Here is a 14,265-nt window from a genome sequence, read left to right on the forward strand (position 1 = left end):
GGTCTGCTGTGTAGTCTCAGAGTATTTGAACAAAATGCAAAAACCATTACAACCGTCCTGCGTTACCCTACAATAATACAGCCAGCAGCTGGTTAGCATAGCCTGACTAGAAACAGCCCAATAATTAACATGTTATAGTTTGTGTACCGTACAAAAGCTGAAGGGTAAAAACTATAATTTAGGATTTTATGGGGAGTTATCTGCTTGGCTATTTCTTGTCCAGGCGCAGTATACATTCATTCACCATGAAGTTGTCATGCAACCAAAATAAAAAGCTGCAGATTGTCACTTTAACACCAAGGTCTTCTTGTGGATTAAATGAATATGATTTCACGTATTAATTACTGTTTGCAGTGCTAACAGACCTATTTTGGTACATTATGGGTAGCCTTATATTCAACAGACAAACATCAGGGTGTTATCCATCTTTTCATCCTGATATTTGGTAAAATTATAAATAGAGAAATACAATAATGGATAAGCGGCAGAAAATGGATGGATGGATGGATAGATAGATAGATACAATAAACTCCACAAAAAAGATTTCCATACATGTTCATTATACTGAAGAAATCACATTTTATTGAGCCTAACACACATCACATCACTCCTAGACAGAAAAGAAGGTACAATGTGTACAATCAGCAGTAGAACTTTGTATCATGTCTTTAAAAAGATCATTTTAAACTTATTTAGACATATTTTAGACAAAACACATTCCCCACTACACCGCAGCTTTTTTCAAGTCCTCGGGCAACACTCGGCCCTTCTTTCTCGCCCTGTTCTTCTTCTTCTCCGTTTTGGCTTTCTTTTGTTTCAGGAGGTTTCTTCTTCTCTTGTCCTGCCGGTGCTGCATCTTCTCTACGATGTTCTCGCTACGCTGGTTCCACTTCTTCTGCCTCTGAGTGCGATTCTTCTCCTTTTTCTTCAGCGAGGCTCGCAGCATGTCCTCGTCGTCTTTGATCTTGAGTCCCTCTGCTTTATAGAGCATGTTGGTCCACTTCATCTTGTTCTCCAGCTCTTGAGCCTTCCCCTCGTCTTTCTCCCTCAGCTGCTCCAGCTTTGCTTTGCGAGCCTCGACGCGACTGAGCAGCTGCTTGTAGTTCTTCCCCGTCAGCGGCGTTATCTGACCTTTAACGTTCTCTTTCTTGTTCTTCTTTTTCAGGATTTTGTCCACGTACTCCTCATCCACTGTCTCCACTTTGTTGAAGATGATGGCGACTTCATTTCTTTTGCTCGCGGCCGGGGCTTGCTCCGCTTCCTTTTTTATCTCCGGCTCCTGCTCTTGGCCGCTTTCTTCAGCCAGTTTCTTCATCCGGAACTCTTTTCTCTTCCTCTTCTTGCGCTCTCGTTCAAGCTTTCGTTTTGCTCGCTTTGCCTGGACTGCCTCGGATAAAGCGTTCTTTGGGGCTCCCTGATAAAAAAGACAAATGTAATATGATTAGCGTCAAAGAAATTAAGATAAATCCAAAATTCAGATGCCTTTGTGATTCAAAAGGAAGAATCACAAAGGATGGAGACACTACACAGAACAAAAAGTTATATTGTCACTAACAGAGAGCATGAATAAACATCAATGTAGCTTTGTGTCGGTGTCTCTATGAACTGCGTACCTGGCCTCTGGACTCCTCAATCTTTTCATGTAGCCTCTTTCGTAGAACATCTACTGTGGAGAAGTTGGACTTGGCATTTCCTCCTTTGAAGAAAAAAAAGAAGGAATTATTCAATGACAGTTCTAGTGATGAAAAGGAAACATTAAGTCACTAAATCTACTCATCACTAAACTCAGATGCACGTTGCAGTTTTGCTGTACCTGTAGGTGTCTGTGCTGTAGCTCCGTTTACGCTCTTGGCTTTGGACTCAGTCAGTTTTCCCGCGGCTGGAGTGTTCTGTTTTCCTGGAGCACCTGAAGGCTTCTGTTGTGATTTGGGAGCAGGTTTCTTCTCGTCGCCGCTCCTTTCTTTGAAATTTTTCTTTTTACACTTTTTCTTCTTTTTCTTAGGAGCACCAGTGTCATTTTGACCCTTAGCTAAACACAGAGAAAAATACACATTTTTAAATAATAAGTGTCACAATCAAGCAAAAATGGCAAAAGTTCTCTGCTTCTGCTTCCTCAATGTACATTTTTGCTGATTTTCTTAGTTTTCTATGATAGTCAACCAAATATTTTGTGTTTTTTGACTATTGGAAAGGAAAAAGAAGACATTTAATGAAGAAAATAATAAGTAGATGAATAGCTTAATGTAAAGCTGTGTTCAACGCTGTATTGCCGATTAGATGCCACACTTCTGAATTGTTGTAGTTACCAAAGGAACTTTTGCACAGTTAGGAAATACCAATAACTGGGCAGAAAAGTGCAGGTCATATGATTTTCTGCTACCATATAGAAATAGTTTATGGGACCATAAAAACCTTGTTTCCTCATTTTTATGAGACAAAAACTGCAAACAATATTGTGGCTGACACTTCCCATCAGAAAGTCTTGTAATAGTACTGCTATTTTATATTTTTACAGAGATTTAAAACCTGTTAATCAACAAATTTGTGACGTTAACATGTGGTGTGCAAAATTTGGGGTTGCAGGTTGATTATTTGATTCTTATTCAATTGTTAATCCAAATTGTCGATTAGTCATGTTGTCTATAGTCAGATGATGTTTTCAAATGTCCTTTTTTGTCAAACAAACACAAAAAATAATAAGTCACAATAATATAAAACTAAGAAAAGCAGCACATCATCAAATTTAAGACGCTGGAAACTCAGTATGTTTCATGTTTTTGCTTCACCAATAAGTCCAATGAAATATCACTTATCACAATTACAGCAGTAGTCAGGTGCCCATATTAACAGTGACTGTAATCATTCTTCTGTTCATACTGACCATTAAAAAGGTCTCACAAATGCTCTTCAAATGTAAGTGATGGGGCCAAAGTCCACAGTGTCTGTAGATTTTGACCCCCATTACTAACATTGTAAATACATAATGAAATGATCTATTAATGGTCAGTATGAACAGGAGGAATTATTACAGCAAGACAAAGATATTTCAATGTTCATTTGGTCTTCTGACAGATATAAAAAATTGTGAACTTGTCCTTTAATACCAGCAAAAAATAACTACAGCGTCTCCTGTGTCCAATTGCATCCAGATCATTTACCACATATTAAGTTTAAATGCTATTTTTAACCACATAATGACACAGCAGTATTACATACAGTTACAGAATATAAAATGGTTGACATGCTGTCTAGAGTAGGATGTAAACTACAGGTAACTAATAAACTGAGCTTGACATTACCAAAAGGTCTCTTCCTCGGCTCCTGGTCTCGTTGAGAAAAGACTTTACTGGCAAACTTTTGCATGTATGAATCCTTGGAGGCGAGATCCATGTCGATAAATAATATGAGACTCTAAAACAGACACACTAAGACAGAAACGAGCTGATAAAAATACAAATTTCTGCACACACGTGGGTAAAAAACAACTGGGCGGAGCATCGGCTGACCCGGAAGTAGTAACACCAGAAGAAATCCCCCTCTGAATGGAAACATGGTTGTTATGTAGCTGTTCTGTAGGAGGTCGTTTTATCCATTTTGAGCTCAGTTTTCATTGATGTTTTGATTGAGTATGGCGTCTCTAAAAGCTGTGCTGGCTTACACAACCAGGACGATCAACACACTGAGGAAAAACGTAAGTTGACTGCTTTATTTTTTCATTTCATGCGTCTTTACAGCTGAAAGTAAAGTCATTTTTGTCAGTGTTTGTATCTACTCACCAACAGACAGGGGCAGATTTTACCTTTAGGCAAAGTATGCACCTACCTGGACCCCTAATTAAAAGGGCTCCAAACAGCTATACAATTATTATGATGCTTTGACATGAAAATATTGAATTATGTTACTATTTTTTACTCATTATGCCTTGAAATAATTTACATAAGGCCATAAAAGCACTTCATAACATGCACTTATATACTACTTACTTACTGTGTACTTCTACTTCTGCTTTAGAGGATTTATCATCATACTACTACATTTACCTGGAAGATAAATGTGATAAATGTTACTGGTTATGCTACAGATTCAGATTTTACTCATAATATATAACATATAAAATATTATGCATTCCTTAAGCTTTTCAATATTATATAAGATTTAAATTAAGTTATATATATGTTCCACCTTGAAAAGACGTTTAAAGTAAATTAGAGTTAAACCATTGTGATTTGGTGACACCTAGTGGTAAGGTTACAGATTGCAACCAACTGAAGTATTCAGGGCTCAAAAGGGCCAATTCTTAGTTACACGTGATTTTACACTAATTAAAACATACTTATGAATATTACATTGTATTTCTGCCACGTCAGTTCCAATAGATGCCACTAAACTCTACACACTGGTCCTTTTAAGTACTTAACGCTAATAATACCTCACTGTCACTCTTCACTTTTAAGTAAAATTTCACTGCAGGATTTTTACCATGCAGTATTCATAGTTTTAGTCAAGAATAAAGCTTTGGCTTCTTCTTCTACCACTACTTATACCAACAAATTGAGTAAAACAGTATTTGCCCCCCCTACATCACTAAATCCATCCCTGCCAGCTGATATAAAATTGAGTTTGTTTCCTGTAATTTCAGACGCATGTTGTTTTCATCAAGAGGACTCTTCTCCTGCCCAGATTGCCTCTCTTCAAACCATCAAATGGTAAAAAATTCAATCAGCATAAAGCATGATGACACCAGAGTCCAGTTTACACTTATTTTTAATCCAATTGTTCATCATTTTTGGCAAATTCCATACACATAAAATGAAATGGACCAGTATAAAACCAAACTTTACCTTATTTCTGATTTATATAAACCTCTTTTACAATTCTCTATTCAAGCTGAAGTATAGAAAAGCAACAAAGCAATATTTAAAACATACATTTATCAACTCATGTAAGTTAGATACTATGTTTTCCTCCTCCTACATATAATTTTGCTTTAACTGAACGTTATTTCACAGGCAGGTTAGTGAACTTGCGACAGTCCAGCTCCACAGCAACCGAAGCAGCCAGCGGAGAAGACTCTTTCCTCAAATGGCTTCTGCTGTTGATCCCAGTCACCACCTTTGGCCTCGGCACGTGGCAGGTACAGCTTAGTTTTATTTGTGCTGTCAACACATTGATGTAGCTTGTTGCTGCTTAGACGGAGATAATCACACGATATTCACTGTTAAAGATATTTGTGTTTTTGTCCAGGTGAAACGACGCCAGTGGAAACTGCAGCTGATTGACGATCTGAGAAAACTCACAACTGCGGAGCCCATTCCTCTTCCTCTTGAGTGAGTTACTGTGAGACGCTTTTTTAAAACACAAGCACACATGCTTCCCCTTAGATCTACTCTTGTACTTGATTACTGTGCACATGTGCTAATTCTTCTCCCCTCTGTTTCTAGTCCTAATGAGCTGAATCAGCTGGAGTACAGACGGGTGAGAGTGCGAGGACAGTACGACCACTCACAGGAGCTCTACATCCTGCCGCGTTCACCAGTCGACCCGGCTAAAGAGGCCAGAGAGGCGGGAACGCTGTCGTCCAGTGGAGAGACGGGCGCTAATGTCATCACTCCGTTCCACTGCACTGACCTCGGGTAAGATGCAAAGACGCATCAGACTGAATTGGTCCTGTAGTTACAAGGTTAACTGCATGTGATGTTACACTGATCTGTGCTATCTGTCTGTCGCTGCAGCATCACGATCCTGGTGAACAGAGGATACGTTCCCCGACAGAAGATACGACCAGAGACCAGGATGAAGGGACAGGTTCGGATCATGTGACACATCATCATTCCTGTTGCCAACTCCAAACACCTAACACATTTCCTAACCTCACACATTCATCTAACATCACAAGTTATATTAATGGCAGTATCACACACTTTTATTCCTCTGCAGCTTTATAAATCATTAATTAATGATTATTTATCAATTAATCATTAGTTGTTTGGTCTATAGGATGAAAAATGTTGATGATTGTTTCCTTAAACCCAAGCTATAACCTCAAATGTCAGTGCACAACCCAAAGATTCAGTTAATGATCATAGATGACAGAATAAATCAGAAAATATTTACATTACAGAAGCTGGAATTAAGAGAAATTGGACATTTTAACAAAAAAGTTACTAACTACTAATTGAATATGAAAACAGTTGGCGATTCATTTGACTAATTAAATAATTGACCAGTCATTGCAGCTGTATTGTGGTGTTTTGGTCAGGAAAGACATTTTTAGGTTTCATCTTAAGCAAAAGTGCCATTTTTCACAACTTTGACATTTTATGGACAAAGGAACTAATTGATTAATTGGATCAAAAGAACTTCAATTAATCAATCAAAATACTTGCAGATTAATGTTCTGTTAATCGACCACTCATTGCAGCTCTACAGTAACACCCTGTAACCCCTCTGTGCAGGTGGAAGGTGAGGTGGAAGTGGTCGGGGTCGTCAGGCTGACAGAGATCCGTAAACCGTTTGTACCGAACAATGATGCGGACAGAAACCGATGGCATTACCGCGACCTGGAGGCTATGTCCCAAATCACAGGAGCGCAGCCCGTTTTCATCGATGCTGACTACGGTAAAGTCCATCATGCTCTTTGACGTAGCTACATCATTGTTAATGTCAGATTATATACACAACTTGAAAGGAGAACTGTTTATCCCACTTTCATAAATAAAGATTACGTTGTACTGAAATGGTGAAATGTGTCATGCAGCGAGCACCATTCCTGGTGGACCGGTCGGTGGACAGACGAGAGTCACACTGAGGAACGAACACATGCAGTATGTAATAACATGGTAGGTGGAAGCTCTTTTTCTACTGTAGATTGACGCTTCTTGTCTCTTTTACTGTTTTAAAAAGAACTAAACTGACTGATCATTCTTGGTTTCTCAGGTATGGCCTGTGTGCAACGACCTCTTACATGTGGTATGCAAAGTTCATCAAGAAGATTAAACTGTGAAATGATGACATGCAGTGAAATTATTGGACACCTCGTCTGAAATGATGCAGGGCAGGCCTATCATGTGTTTGATTTGTAAACATCAGCCTGCTGCAAATATTCAAATGTGTAAATAGATAATTATTCTCCTGAAACATGTACTTGAGAATATTAATAAATAAATTTTGAGCGTTGATTCTATTTTTATTTTTACATATGTTGCCAACATGTGTGCCATAAACAAGTGTGTACTTAACAAAATGTCTAAACTGGAAGTATATCAGTTTTAAAGTTGTATTTGAGCAAATTTGTCTTCTGATCATAGAAAATAACATTTAAACTCAACACATCAGTTGCAAACACTTAACATTTATATGCAAGCTTCTCAGATTCAGTCATTATTTCACTGAACTGATGCTGTTTCACATCTTAAATTTATATTATGCTCCAATGTCAAGCTCAGAATATTCCTCCACATTTAAGGCAGGTTTACATTAGATATGTTGAACCTCTAAATTATACTCGTGTTGTAAACTGGATTCATGAATCACTTAAAATGCCCTATTTTAGTGCATTTGCCCTTTATTTGTACCATTTCACACTGTATATTAACAAACCTAATTCAGTCTTCAGCCTAGATGAGCACATCACTTGTTTAACTGTCTTTGGAACTAATTCAATATCAGTTTAATCTGATCAATGATTAAATTTCAGCTCAGAGATTCACTTAGTTTCAATTTGGTGTAATTATCTGTAATCTTTATTTTCAGCCACATCCCTACTTCCACCGGAGGTCCAATGTGATCCTATACTTGGGTTAGGGTTGAAATGGTCAAATTATTTGCCAGCAACAGTATAGATGCAACAATGACTCAGTTAATCTGCCACTATTATGATAAATCATTTAGGTAAACTGTTAACATGTTTTTAAAAGGTTAAACTCTTCCAGGTGCTTCAATGTCAGTAAATGGAATAAGTCTGGGTTTTACTGACATCTGTTTATGCTGATTGTCATTTTTCCCCAGTTTAGATGCAGTCCTAGATTAAAGTGAAAATGAATAATGTACAGTTCCAACTTGATTCCAAAATCCCATATATGTAGTTGCAACAATGATAGAACAGTCACAGTCTCCATTAGGACATACATTTTTATTCCAAACAGTTTAACCAAGCTTGGTTGCCAATTCCTTGGCCTTTGCCTTCTCAAGCTTTGTGATGCGAGCTGTGGATTTGGGACCCATGATGCCGCCTCCCCAGTGACGACGGATCTGCAAAACAAATTCAAACAAAAAGTTAACAAGGTGACATTTGTTTTTTGACGTGAACATTTAATTTCACTACTGTGGAGATGTTTCAGTGAACTAAAGTGATCGCTCACCTCTTCATATCTGTCGTTGTAGTTGGTCTTGATGGCTTCCACGAGCTTGGCAAGTGCACCTTTATCCTCACTAGGAGAGAGAAAACAGAAAGTCAGTACCAGTGCTGACAATGTATGGAGCTATAATTCATTTGCAGATAAATATATGAACATTTGTTTTTTAAAAAAGGTTATAACACTAAATTTAAGAGGATGGGGCAAAGTTTAGTTCACTGCAGCAGTTTAATCACGTCAGGATTGAACCTTCGATTAGAGCATCATGACTGAGGCTGCTGCGGCACTCACTCTACTTCCAATATTGCAGCAGCCTCAGTCATGATGCTCTAATTGAAGGTTCAATCTCTTTGAGAAATAAAATTTATTAGGTTGAGTATAAAAATCTGCAACACAATTTGATCATTATTAGCATCACTACTGCAAAAACAGCCCTGTAAAATTACTAATTTAGGATTGACTTAAATATGAAACATTTGAGAGAATTTATGAATAGATCTTGACATAGTCATGCCACCATAGTTCTGCTAGTTTAAAAACTGAAATTATTTCACTGTCACACTGCTCAGTTTATGCTCATACTTACGGGTTAATCTGTGTGAAGGCAACTGAAGTGCATGTCTTTCTGTGCACCAGTCTGCCCAGTCTAGCCTTGCCCTTAACGATGCAGTATGGGACACCCATCTTGCGGCACAGAGCTGGCAGGAAGACGACGAGCTAGAAGAGCAGAAAATAGTTTAGTTGTTGGTCATCCATTGAACAACTTGTTGCATCTGACCAAGAACTGTGATATCCATATTAAAAAAAAAAGTATTCTTGATTTGTGGTCTCTGCTCAGGGTTAAAAAGCTCGTGTTTTGATCCACACAGAGGATTCAGGTGAAGAAATTCAGACATCATTGCCAGTGACCACTTTTAAAACTAACTCAACACATCAAGTTATTTTTGACCTAATTTACCTCAATTGGATCCACATCGTGGGCAATGATGACGAGCTGGGCCTTCTTGCTCTCTACCAGAGAGGTGACACTGTTCACACCTGAAGGAAAGAGGAAGTTTAAATTAACTTCTGATCAACAATTACGCTGCCCAGGAAGTATTTTTTATATTTTGGCCGATACTCAGGGTTAAAAAGCTCAAAAGCATCATGAGATGTTTCAGGTGAAGAAATTCTGGTCATCACTGCATCAGGCCAAAGTAGACAAGACTAAAATAACCTCACATGATGGTCTTAATGTAACTAAAACATTAACTTTAATACATGATGATTAACACAAAGGATGTTCACCAACACAGTTTTATACAGGATTAATGTGCAGTCTCAATGAGGTTTTCGGTTGAGACATTTAATATCTTCTTTGACTTAAATTGATTAGAGAAAAGCGTGATCCATATTAATCTTGTGTTGGTGAAATAATGAAATGTCACCCATCATTTACTTTCTACAGCTCTTCAGTTATAACCTTTTGGTTCATGGTTGCTCACCTGCACGGAGGACGGGAGGCCTCTTGGTGGGGGTATCTCCCTTTCCAGCTGCCTTTTGCTCAGCGCGGGCCAGCAGCCTCTGCTTCTTCTCCTGCTTGGTCTCTGGCCTGTACTTGTGGGCCAGCTTGAACAGCTGTGTGGCTGAGGGGGGAAATACAAATACATTTCAATTCATATTCAACCACCCAACACAGGCTGTTTTTAGATTTGTCTTAAGGTGGTGAAGTTAACAGTATTTCAAGTAAATGCATCAGTGATCTTGGTGGGATGTCATCACAGCTGTTAAGATAGCAAATATTCTTTCACATCATCTGCAAAGTGAGAATGGTTCTGTAATGAGCCATGAACCATCTTTGAAATACTACAGCCTTCCCCGTGTTAAATTCAGGACACCATTAGAAAACTTCTGGTGATATCATGGTCAGAAGCCTCTGAAACTTACCGGTCTGACGGTCCAGAGCCTGAGTGAACTGGTTGATCGCGGGGGGAACCTTCAGACGCTTGTAGAGGATGGAGCGCTGCCTCTGCAGGCGGATATAACGAGGCCATTTCACAAAGCGTGTCAAATCACGCTTGGGCTGAATATCCTGGCCTGTGAAGAAGACAGAGCAAATGTTTAGTGTCTGACATTAAACTGAGGAAAGACTTTTATAATACTCAGTGCATCAGCGATCTTGGTGGGTTGTCTGCAGTGTTCTTAAGATAGCAAATATTCTTAACATCATCTGCACTGCTACAAATGTCTCCTAAATTAATCTTCAGGCTACTCACCGATGCCATAGTTCTTTGGCCTCTTCTCGAAGAGGGGGTTGATCACTTTTTTGGCCTCATGTTTCTTGGCCACTGAAGGGGCAGGTGCCACCTTCTTCCCCTTAGCCTTCTTTCCCTTAGGCTGCCAAGAAAAGAGAGTGTTTGTTAAGGTGATGGCAGGAGAATGAGCGCTGGATAAACAAAGAAAACTTCTCAAAACCCTTTTATAGTCCCTTTCTTTAAAAGTGCTGGATAAATAAATCTTTTTGCTGCATGTTAGATTTAAAAGACCAGGTGTGCTGTAGATAAAACACCTAGCATCACAACTATCTTAAAAACACACCTGTAGGAAAGAGGAAGTTAAAATTTACAAGTTTAAAATAAACTTCTGATCAGCTTACATGCTGCCTGGAAAAATATTCTCTTTTTTATACTTTGGCCGATGCTCAGGGTTAAAAAGCTCAAAAGCATCAAGGGATGTTTCAGGTGAAGAAATTCAGGTCATCATTGCATCAAGGCCAAAGTAGACTAGACGAAAATAACCTCAAACTGGATCTTAATGTAACTAATAAATTAACTTCAACACATGAAGATTAAAGCAAAGGATGTTCACCAACAGACTTTTATACAGGATGAATGTGTAGTCTCAATGAGGCTTTCTGTTGAGACACTTAACATCTATTAGTTAGAGATGTTATAATCCCTTCCTGTAAAAAGGGATGTCCAAAATATAAATGTTTTGCTTTAAGTTAGTTCAGCTGTGCTATAGATAAAAGCTTCTAGTGTCACAAGCTTAAAATTAAACCCATCAACAAGTTACCATACAATATCTAAACACACATGTAAAACTTTCTATAAACTGCAGACAGGACATAAGTAGTGCAATAGTGTTTACAGTGTAAGAAATGCTGGAGGCCACAATTCATCTCTACATCACATCTCTTATGTAGACTTAATAGGATCCTGGAATAATAGTTAAACTCCTCATCAGCATGTCTGGGCCTTGTCTGATTCAATCATTTCATTAACTGCATCCTTTTAAGCACTCAAGTTTCCCTAAATAAACTCTGCACAGGACAACACATATCCATTAAGAGTCTGAAGACACACTGAAGGTAAATTTTTAAAGAAATAAAAGCTCAAAATGTCACTAAAGCTAGTCAAGCACTGCTGCTAATGAAGGTAAACCTAGCCTAAGATGCTACTATCTCAGCTGCAACACCTAAAACATTAGGATTTCAGATACAAAGCAAGGCATTCTCACATTACCGTAAAAAACAAAGCTTAAACATTTAATAGAGAAGGAAGCAAGCCTGCATTAAGCACCATTAGCATTCCCATTAACTCAAGTTTAGCTCAGGCCTAAAACCATTAGACTGTATAGTGTAGCATTATGAGTAACTGTACTTCCAAGTAAACACATAATTCAATTGAGACTCAGTTAACACACCTGGTTTCACATTTTTGCAGAGAAAAAGGCAGAAAACGGAATGAAAACGTCTCTAAAATTCACGCGTGTTCACCCACGTTAGCTTTAGCTTTCTGACAGCCCGTACCGGCGACAACTTAAGTCAACTCTTCACTACATTTTTATAAATAACCAAACAACATCGACGCCAAATACAAACATAATTATTAAGATCAGACTTCACATAATCGACAGGGATATTTTAAAACGTGATAATAGGCTTTCAGTGAAGGATGCGAGCAGATACAACAGCGGAGTTAATTCCCGAGAAGAGACAGCAGTGTACCCACCATGTCGGTTCAGGCAGAAAGGAAGACCAAGGCATGCTGGGTAGCGTAAATACGGCGAGGCTTGCAGCGTGATGACGTACCCCGACGTACACCGATCTGGAGTCGGATCACAGAGCTGTTAGTAGGCTCAGCTTTATGTTTAAAAATGATCCTACTGACTTAGGATCAGCGGTAATACTGGTTATTACTCTCTGTACGTCATTATCACTCAATGAGGCAGATTTGTTTCAACTCTCCATCATATTTTTAAAATTAATTACGAAATCACTAATTATTATATAATTATTATATAGCAATAATCATAATCATAATTATTTAATTTGTACTGCACTTCTCAAAGTGCTACATGTTACAGTGTTAAAAATGCAAATAAAATACGAGTTAGGATGAGAAAGCCTTCCTGAATATAAAAGGTTGTTAAGCCTGTATTAAAAGGGTCTAGGGTCTCAAATCGTTAGTAAGGCTGTCCTAGTATGAACACGAGGAAAGCCACATTACCTTTTTAGCATAAAATATGAAAAGTTTTCATATCATAAATAATATGTAATTTTTTACACAAGGGTATTTTGTATGTTTGTTTGTCAATTAATGTATACGCCTAAATCTATGTTCCAGACAACTGACTTTTAAATAGCCTACATTCAGTAAAATCAAATAGATATCTTTCAACTTTATAGTTTTTTCAGTGCCAATGTCCGTCCCTTTGTTACTATACATTCACTGCAGCTCAACAGTAACACTCTGAGGAAACACAAAGAGGGAATTTTATGTCAAAAACACTGTAAATGCAGCATATATCCACTTGATGTGAAAACTCAAATTGCTGAAGCCTCACTAGTAATTCATAAAGCCTCAGTGTAGTGGGGGTGGACTATGTGCTTGCACAGAAGAAAAAAAAATCAACATTCGTGACTGTAATTCCTGACTCATGTTTCTTTAGTTGAACAGCTGATACAATTTGCACAGAACTCCTCACAGTATAAAGACTGTGATTAAAAACTAAAAAAAATGTAGTTTGTGTGTAAAAAGCAGAATATGAATATAAGTACATACACCAAAATAGTTAGTCAGTAGCTGTTCTGGAGCTTTTTACCGTATCTCAGGATCTTCTGAAGAAGATGGAGGTGTCCAGTTGTCAAGAAATTAAGATAAGAATAATTAATTATTTTATTAGTCACACAGTGGGGAAATTTACATTATTGCAGCAGCCTCAATACAAAGAATAAAAAACAATAAGTAAGTACACAAGCTATAAAAAGACAATAGTTGTAAAAAATAGGGTAAAAAAATAGTGACATTATGTTCAAGAGTAATATCAGTGGTGAATGATGATAAACCTGAGTTATATATAGATATTGCATAGATTTTAAAGTAATAGTGTACCAAAAATGCTGATAGTGCCATTAGTTAGTGTCATTAACATTAAAAGTGCAGTTTGTAAAATTCAGGTTGGGGTGTGCGTGAGGTTGATTGGGAGCAGTGCTGTTTGTGAAGTTTGACAGCTGCAGGGAGGAAAGACCGTGATATCACTCTTTCACACACTTTGGATGAAGCAGTCTGTCGCTGAAGGAGCTCCCCAGTGCAGTCAGAGTGTCCCTAATTGGGTGGGAGTCTTTGTTCATCAGATATTGCAGCTTGGTCATCATTCTCCTTTCTCCCACCACCTCCATCAGGTCGAGGGGGGATCCTAGGACAGAGCTGGCCTTCTACATCTGTTTATCCAGTCTCTTCTTGTCTGCAGCTGAGATGCTGCTGCCCCAACAGACCACCCCATAAAAGATGGTTGATGCCACCTCAATGTCATAGAAGGTCCTCAGTAGTGCCCTCCTCATAGACATAGGCCTACATCTATATCTATATATGTCTATGGCCCCTCTGCTCTCCAAAAGACCTCAGTCTCCTGAGCAGGTATGCGTCTG

General features: G+C 38.3%; 3 protein-coding genes and 5 non-coding genes across 9 annotated transcripts; 1 reads left to right on the plus strand and 7 right to left on the minus strand.

The window, feature by feature from the left end:
• Positions 1-593: 593 nt before the first annotated feature.
• On the minus strand, positions 594-3,500 carry surf6 (surfeit 6). Of its 2 annotated transcripts, XM_053339905.1 has the most exons (5): positions 3,300-3,500; positions 1,814-2,029; positions 1,614-1,696; positions 1,082-1,414; positions 594-1,033 (listed from the first exon to the last, which is right to left on the minus strand). In XM_053339905.1, exons 1-5 carry the CDS (start codon positions 3,388-3,390, stop codon positions 725-727), a joined length of 1,032 nt encoding a protein of 343 aa, XP_053195880.1. In that variant the 5' UTR covers positions 3,391-3,500; the 3' UTR covers positions 594-724. The 2 variants fall into 2 exon arrangements, with proteins under 2 accessions (XP_053195880.1, XP_053195879.1); XM_053339904.1 differs by having other exon boundaries at positions 594-1,414.
• Positions 3,501-3,531: 31 nt separating this feature from the next.
• Positions 3,532-7,155, plus strand: LOC128380189 (surfeit locus protein 1). Its single transcript, XM_053339906.1, has 9 exons — positions 3,532-3,691; positions 4,640-4,706; positions 5,010-5,134; positions 5,245-5,327; positions 5,442-5,633; positions 5,733-5,805; positions 6,456-6,618; positions 6,758-6,839; positions 6,937-7,155. The coding sequence occupies exons 1-9, from the start codon at positions 3,629-3,631 to the stop codon at positions 7,001-7,003; spliced, it is 915 nt and encodes a 304-aa protein (XP_053195881.1). The 5' UTR covers positions 3,532-3,628; the 3' UTR covers positions 7,004-7,155.
• A 961-nt stretch (positions 7,156-8,116) lies between these two features.
• Positions 8,117-12,371, minus strand: rpl7a (ribosomal protein L7a). The gene is made up of 8 exons (XM_053340283.1): positions 12,347-12,371; positions 10,610-10,730; positions 10,281-10,430; positions 9,839-9,979; positions 9,313-9,392; positions 8,941-9,071; positions 8,361-8,430; positions 8,117-8,250 (listed from the first exon to the last, which is right to left on the minus strand). Exons 1-8 carry the CDS (start codon positions 12,347-12,349, stop codon positions 8,146-8,148), a joined length of 801 nt encoding a protein of 266 aa, XP_053196258.1. The 5' UTR covers positions 12,350-12,371; the 3' UTR covers positions 8,117-8,145.
• LOC128380809 (small nucleolar RNA SNORD36) lies at positions 9,184-9,258 on the minus strand. The gene has a single exon (XR_008323509.1). It is a non-coding gene; the product is annotated as a small nucleolar RNA SNORD36 (small nucleolar RNA).
• On the minus strand, positions 9,470-9,541 carry LOC128380811 (small nucleolar RNA SNORD36). The gene has a single exon (XR_008323511.1). It is a non-coding gene; the product is annotated as a small nucleolar RNA SNORD36 (small nucleolar RNA).
• Positions 10,085-10,154, minus strand: LOC128380812 (small nucleolar RNA SNORD24). The gene has a single exon (XR_008323512.1). It is a non-coding gene; the product is annotated as a small nucleolar RNA SNORD24 (small nucleolar RNA).
• Positions 10,500-10,568, minus strand: LOC128380801 (small nucleolar RNA SNORD24). Its single transcript, XR_008323501.1, has one exon. It is a non-coding gene; the product is annotated as a small nucleolar RNA SNORD24 (small nucleolar RNA).
• LOC128380810 (small nucleolar RNA SNORD36) lies at positions 11,030-11,101 on the minus strand. The gene has a single exon (XR_008323510.1). It is a non-coding gene; the product is annotated as a small nucleolar RNA SNORD36 (small nucleolar RNA).
• Positions 12,372-14,265: the final 1,894 nt, after the last annotated feature.

This window comes from Scomber japonicus, chromosome 19, assembly GCF_027409825.1.
Source record: "Scomber japonicus isolate fScoJap1 chromosome 19, fScoJap1.pri, whole genome shotgun sequence".
NCBI lineage: Eukaryota > Metazoa > Chordata > Actinopteri > Scombriformes > Scombridae > Scomber > Scomber japonicus.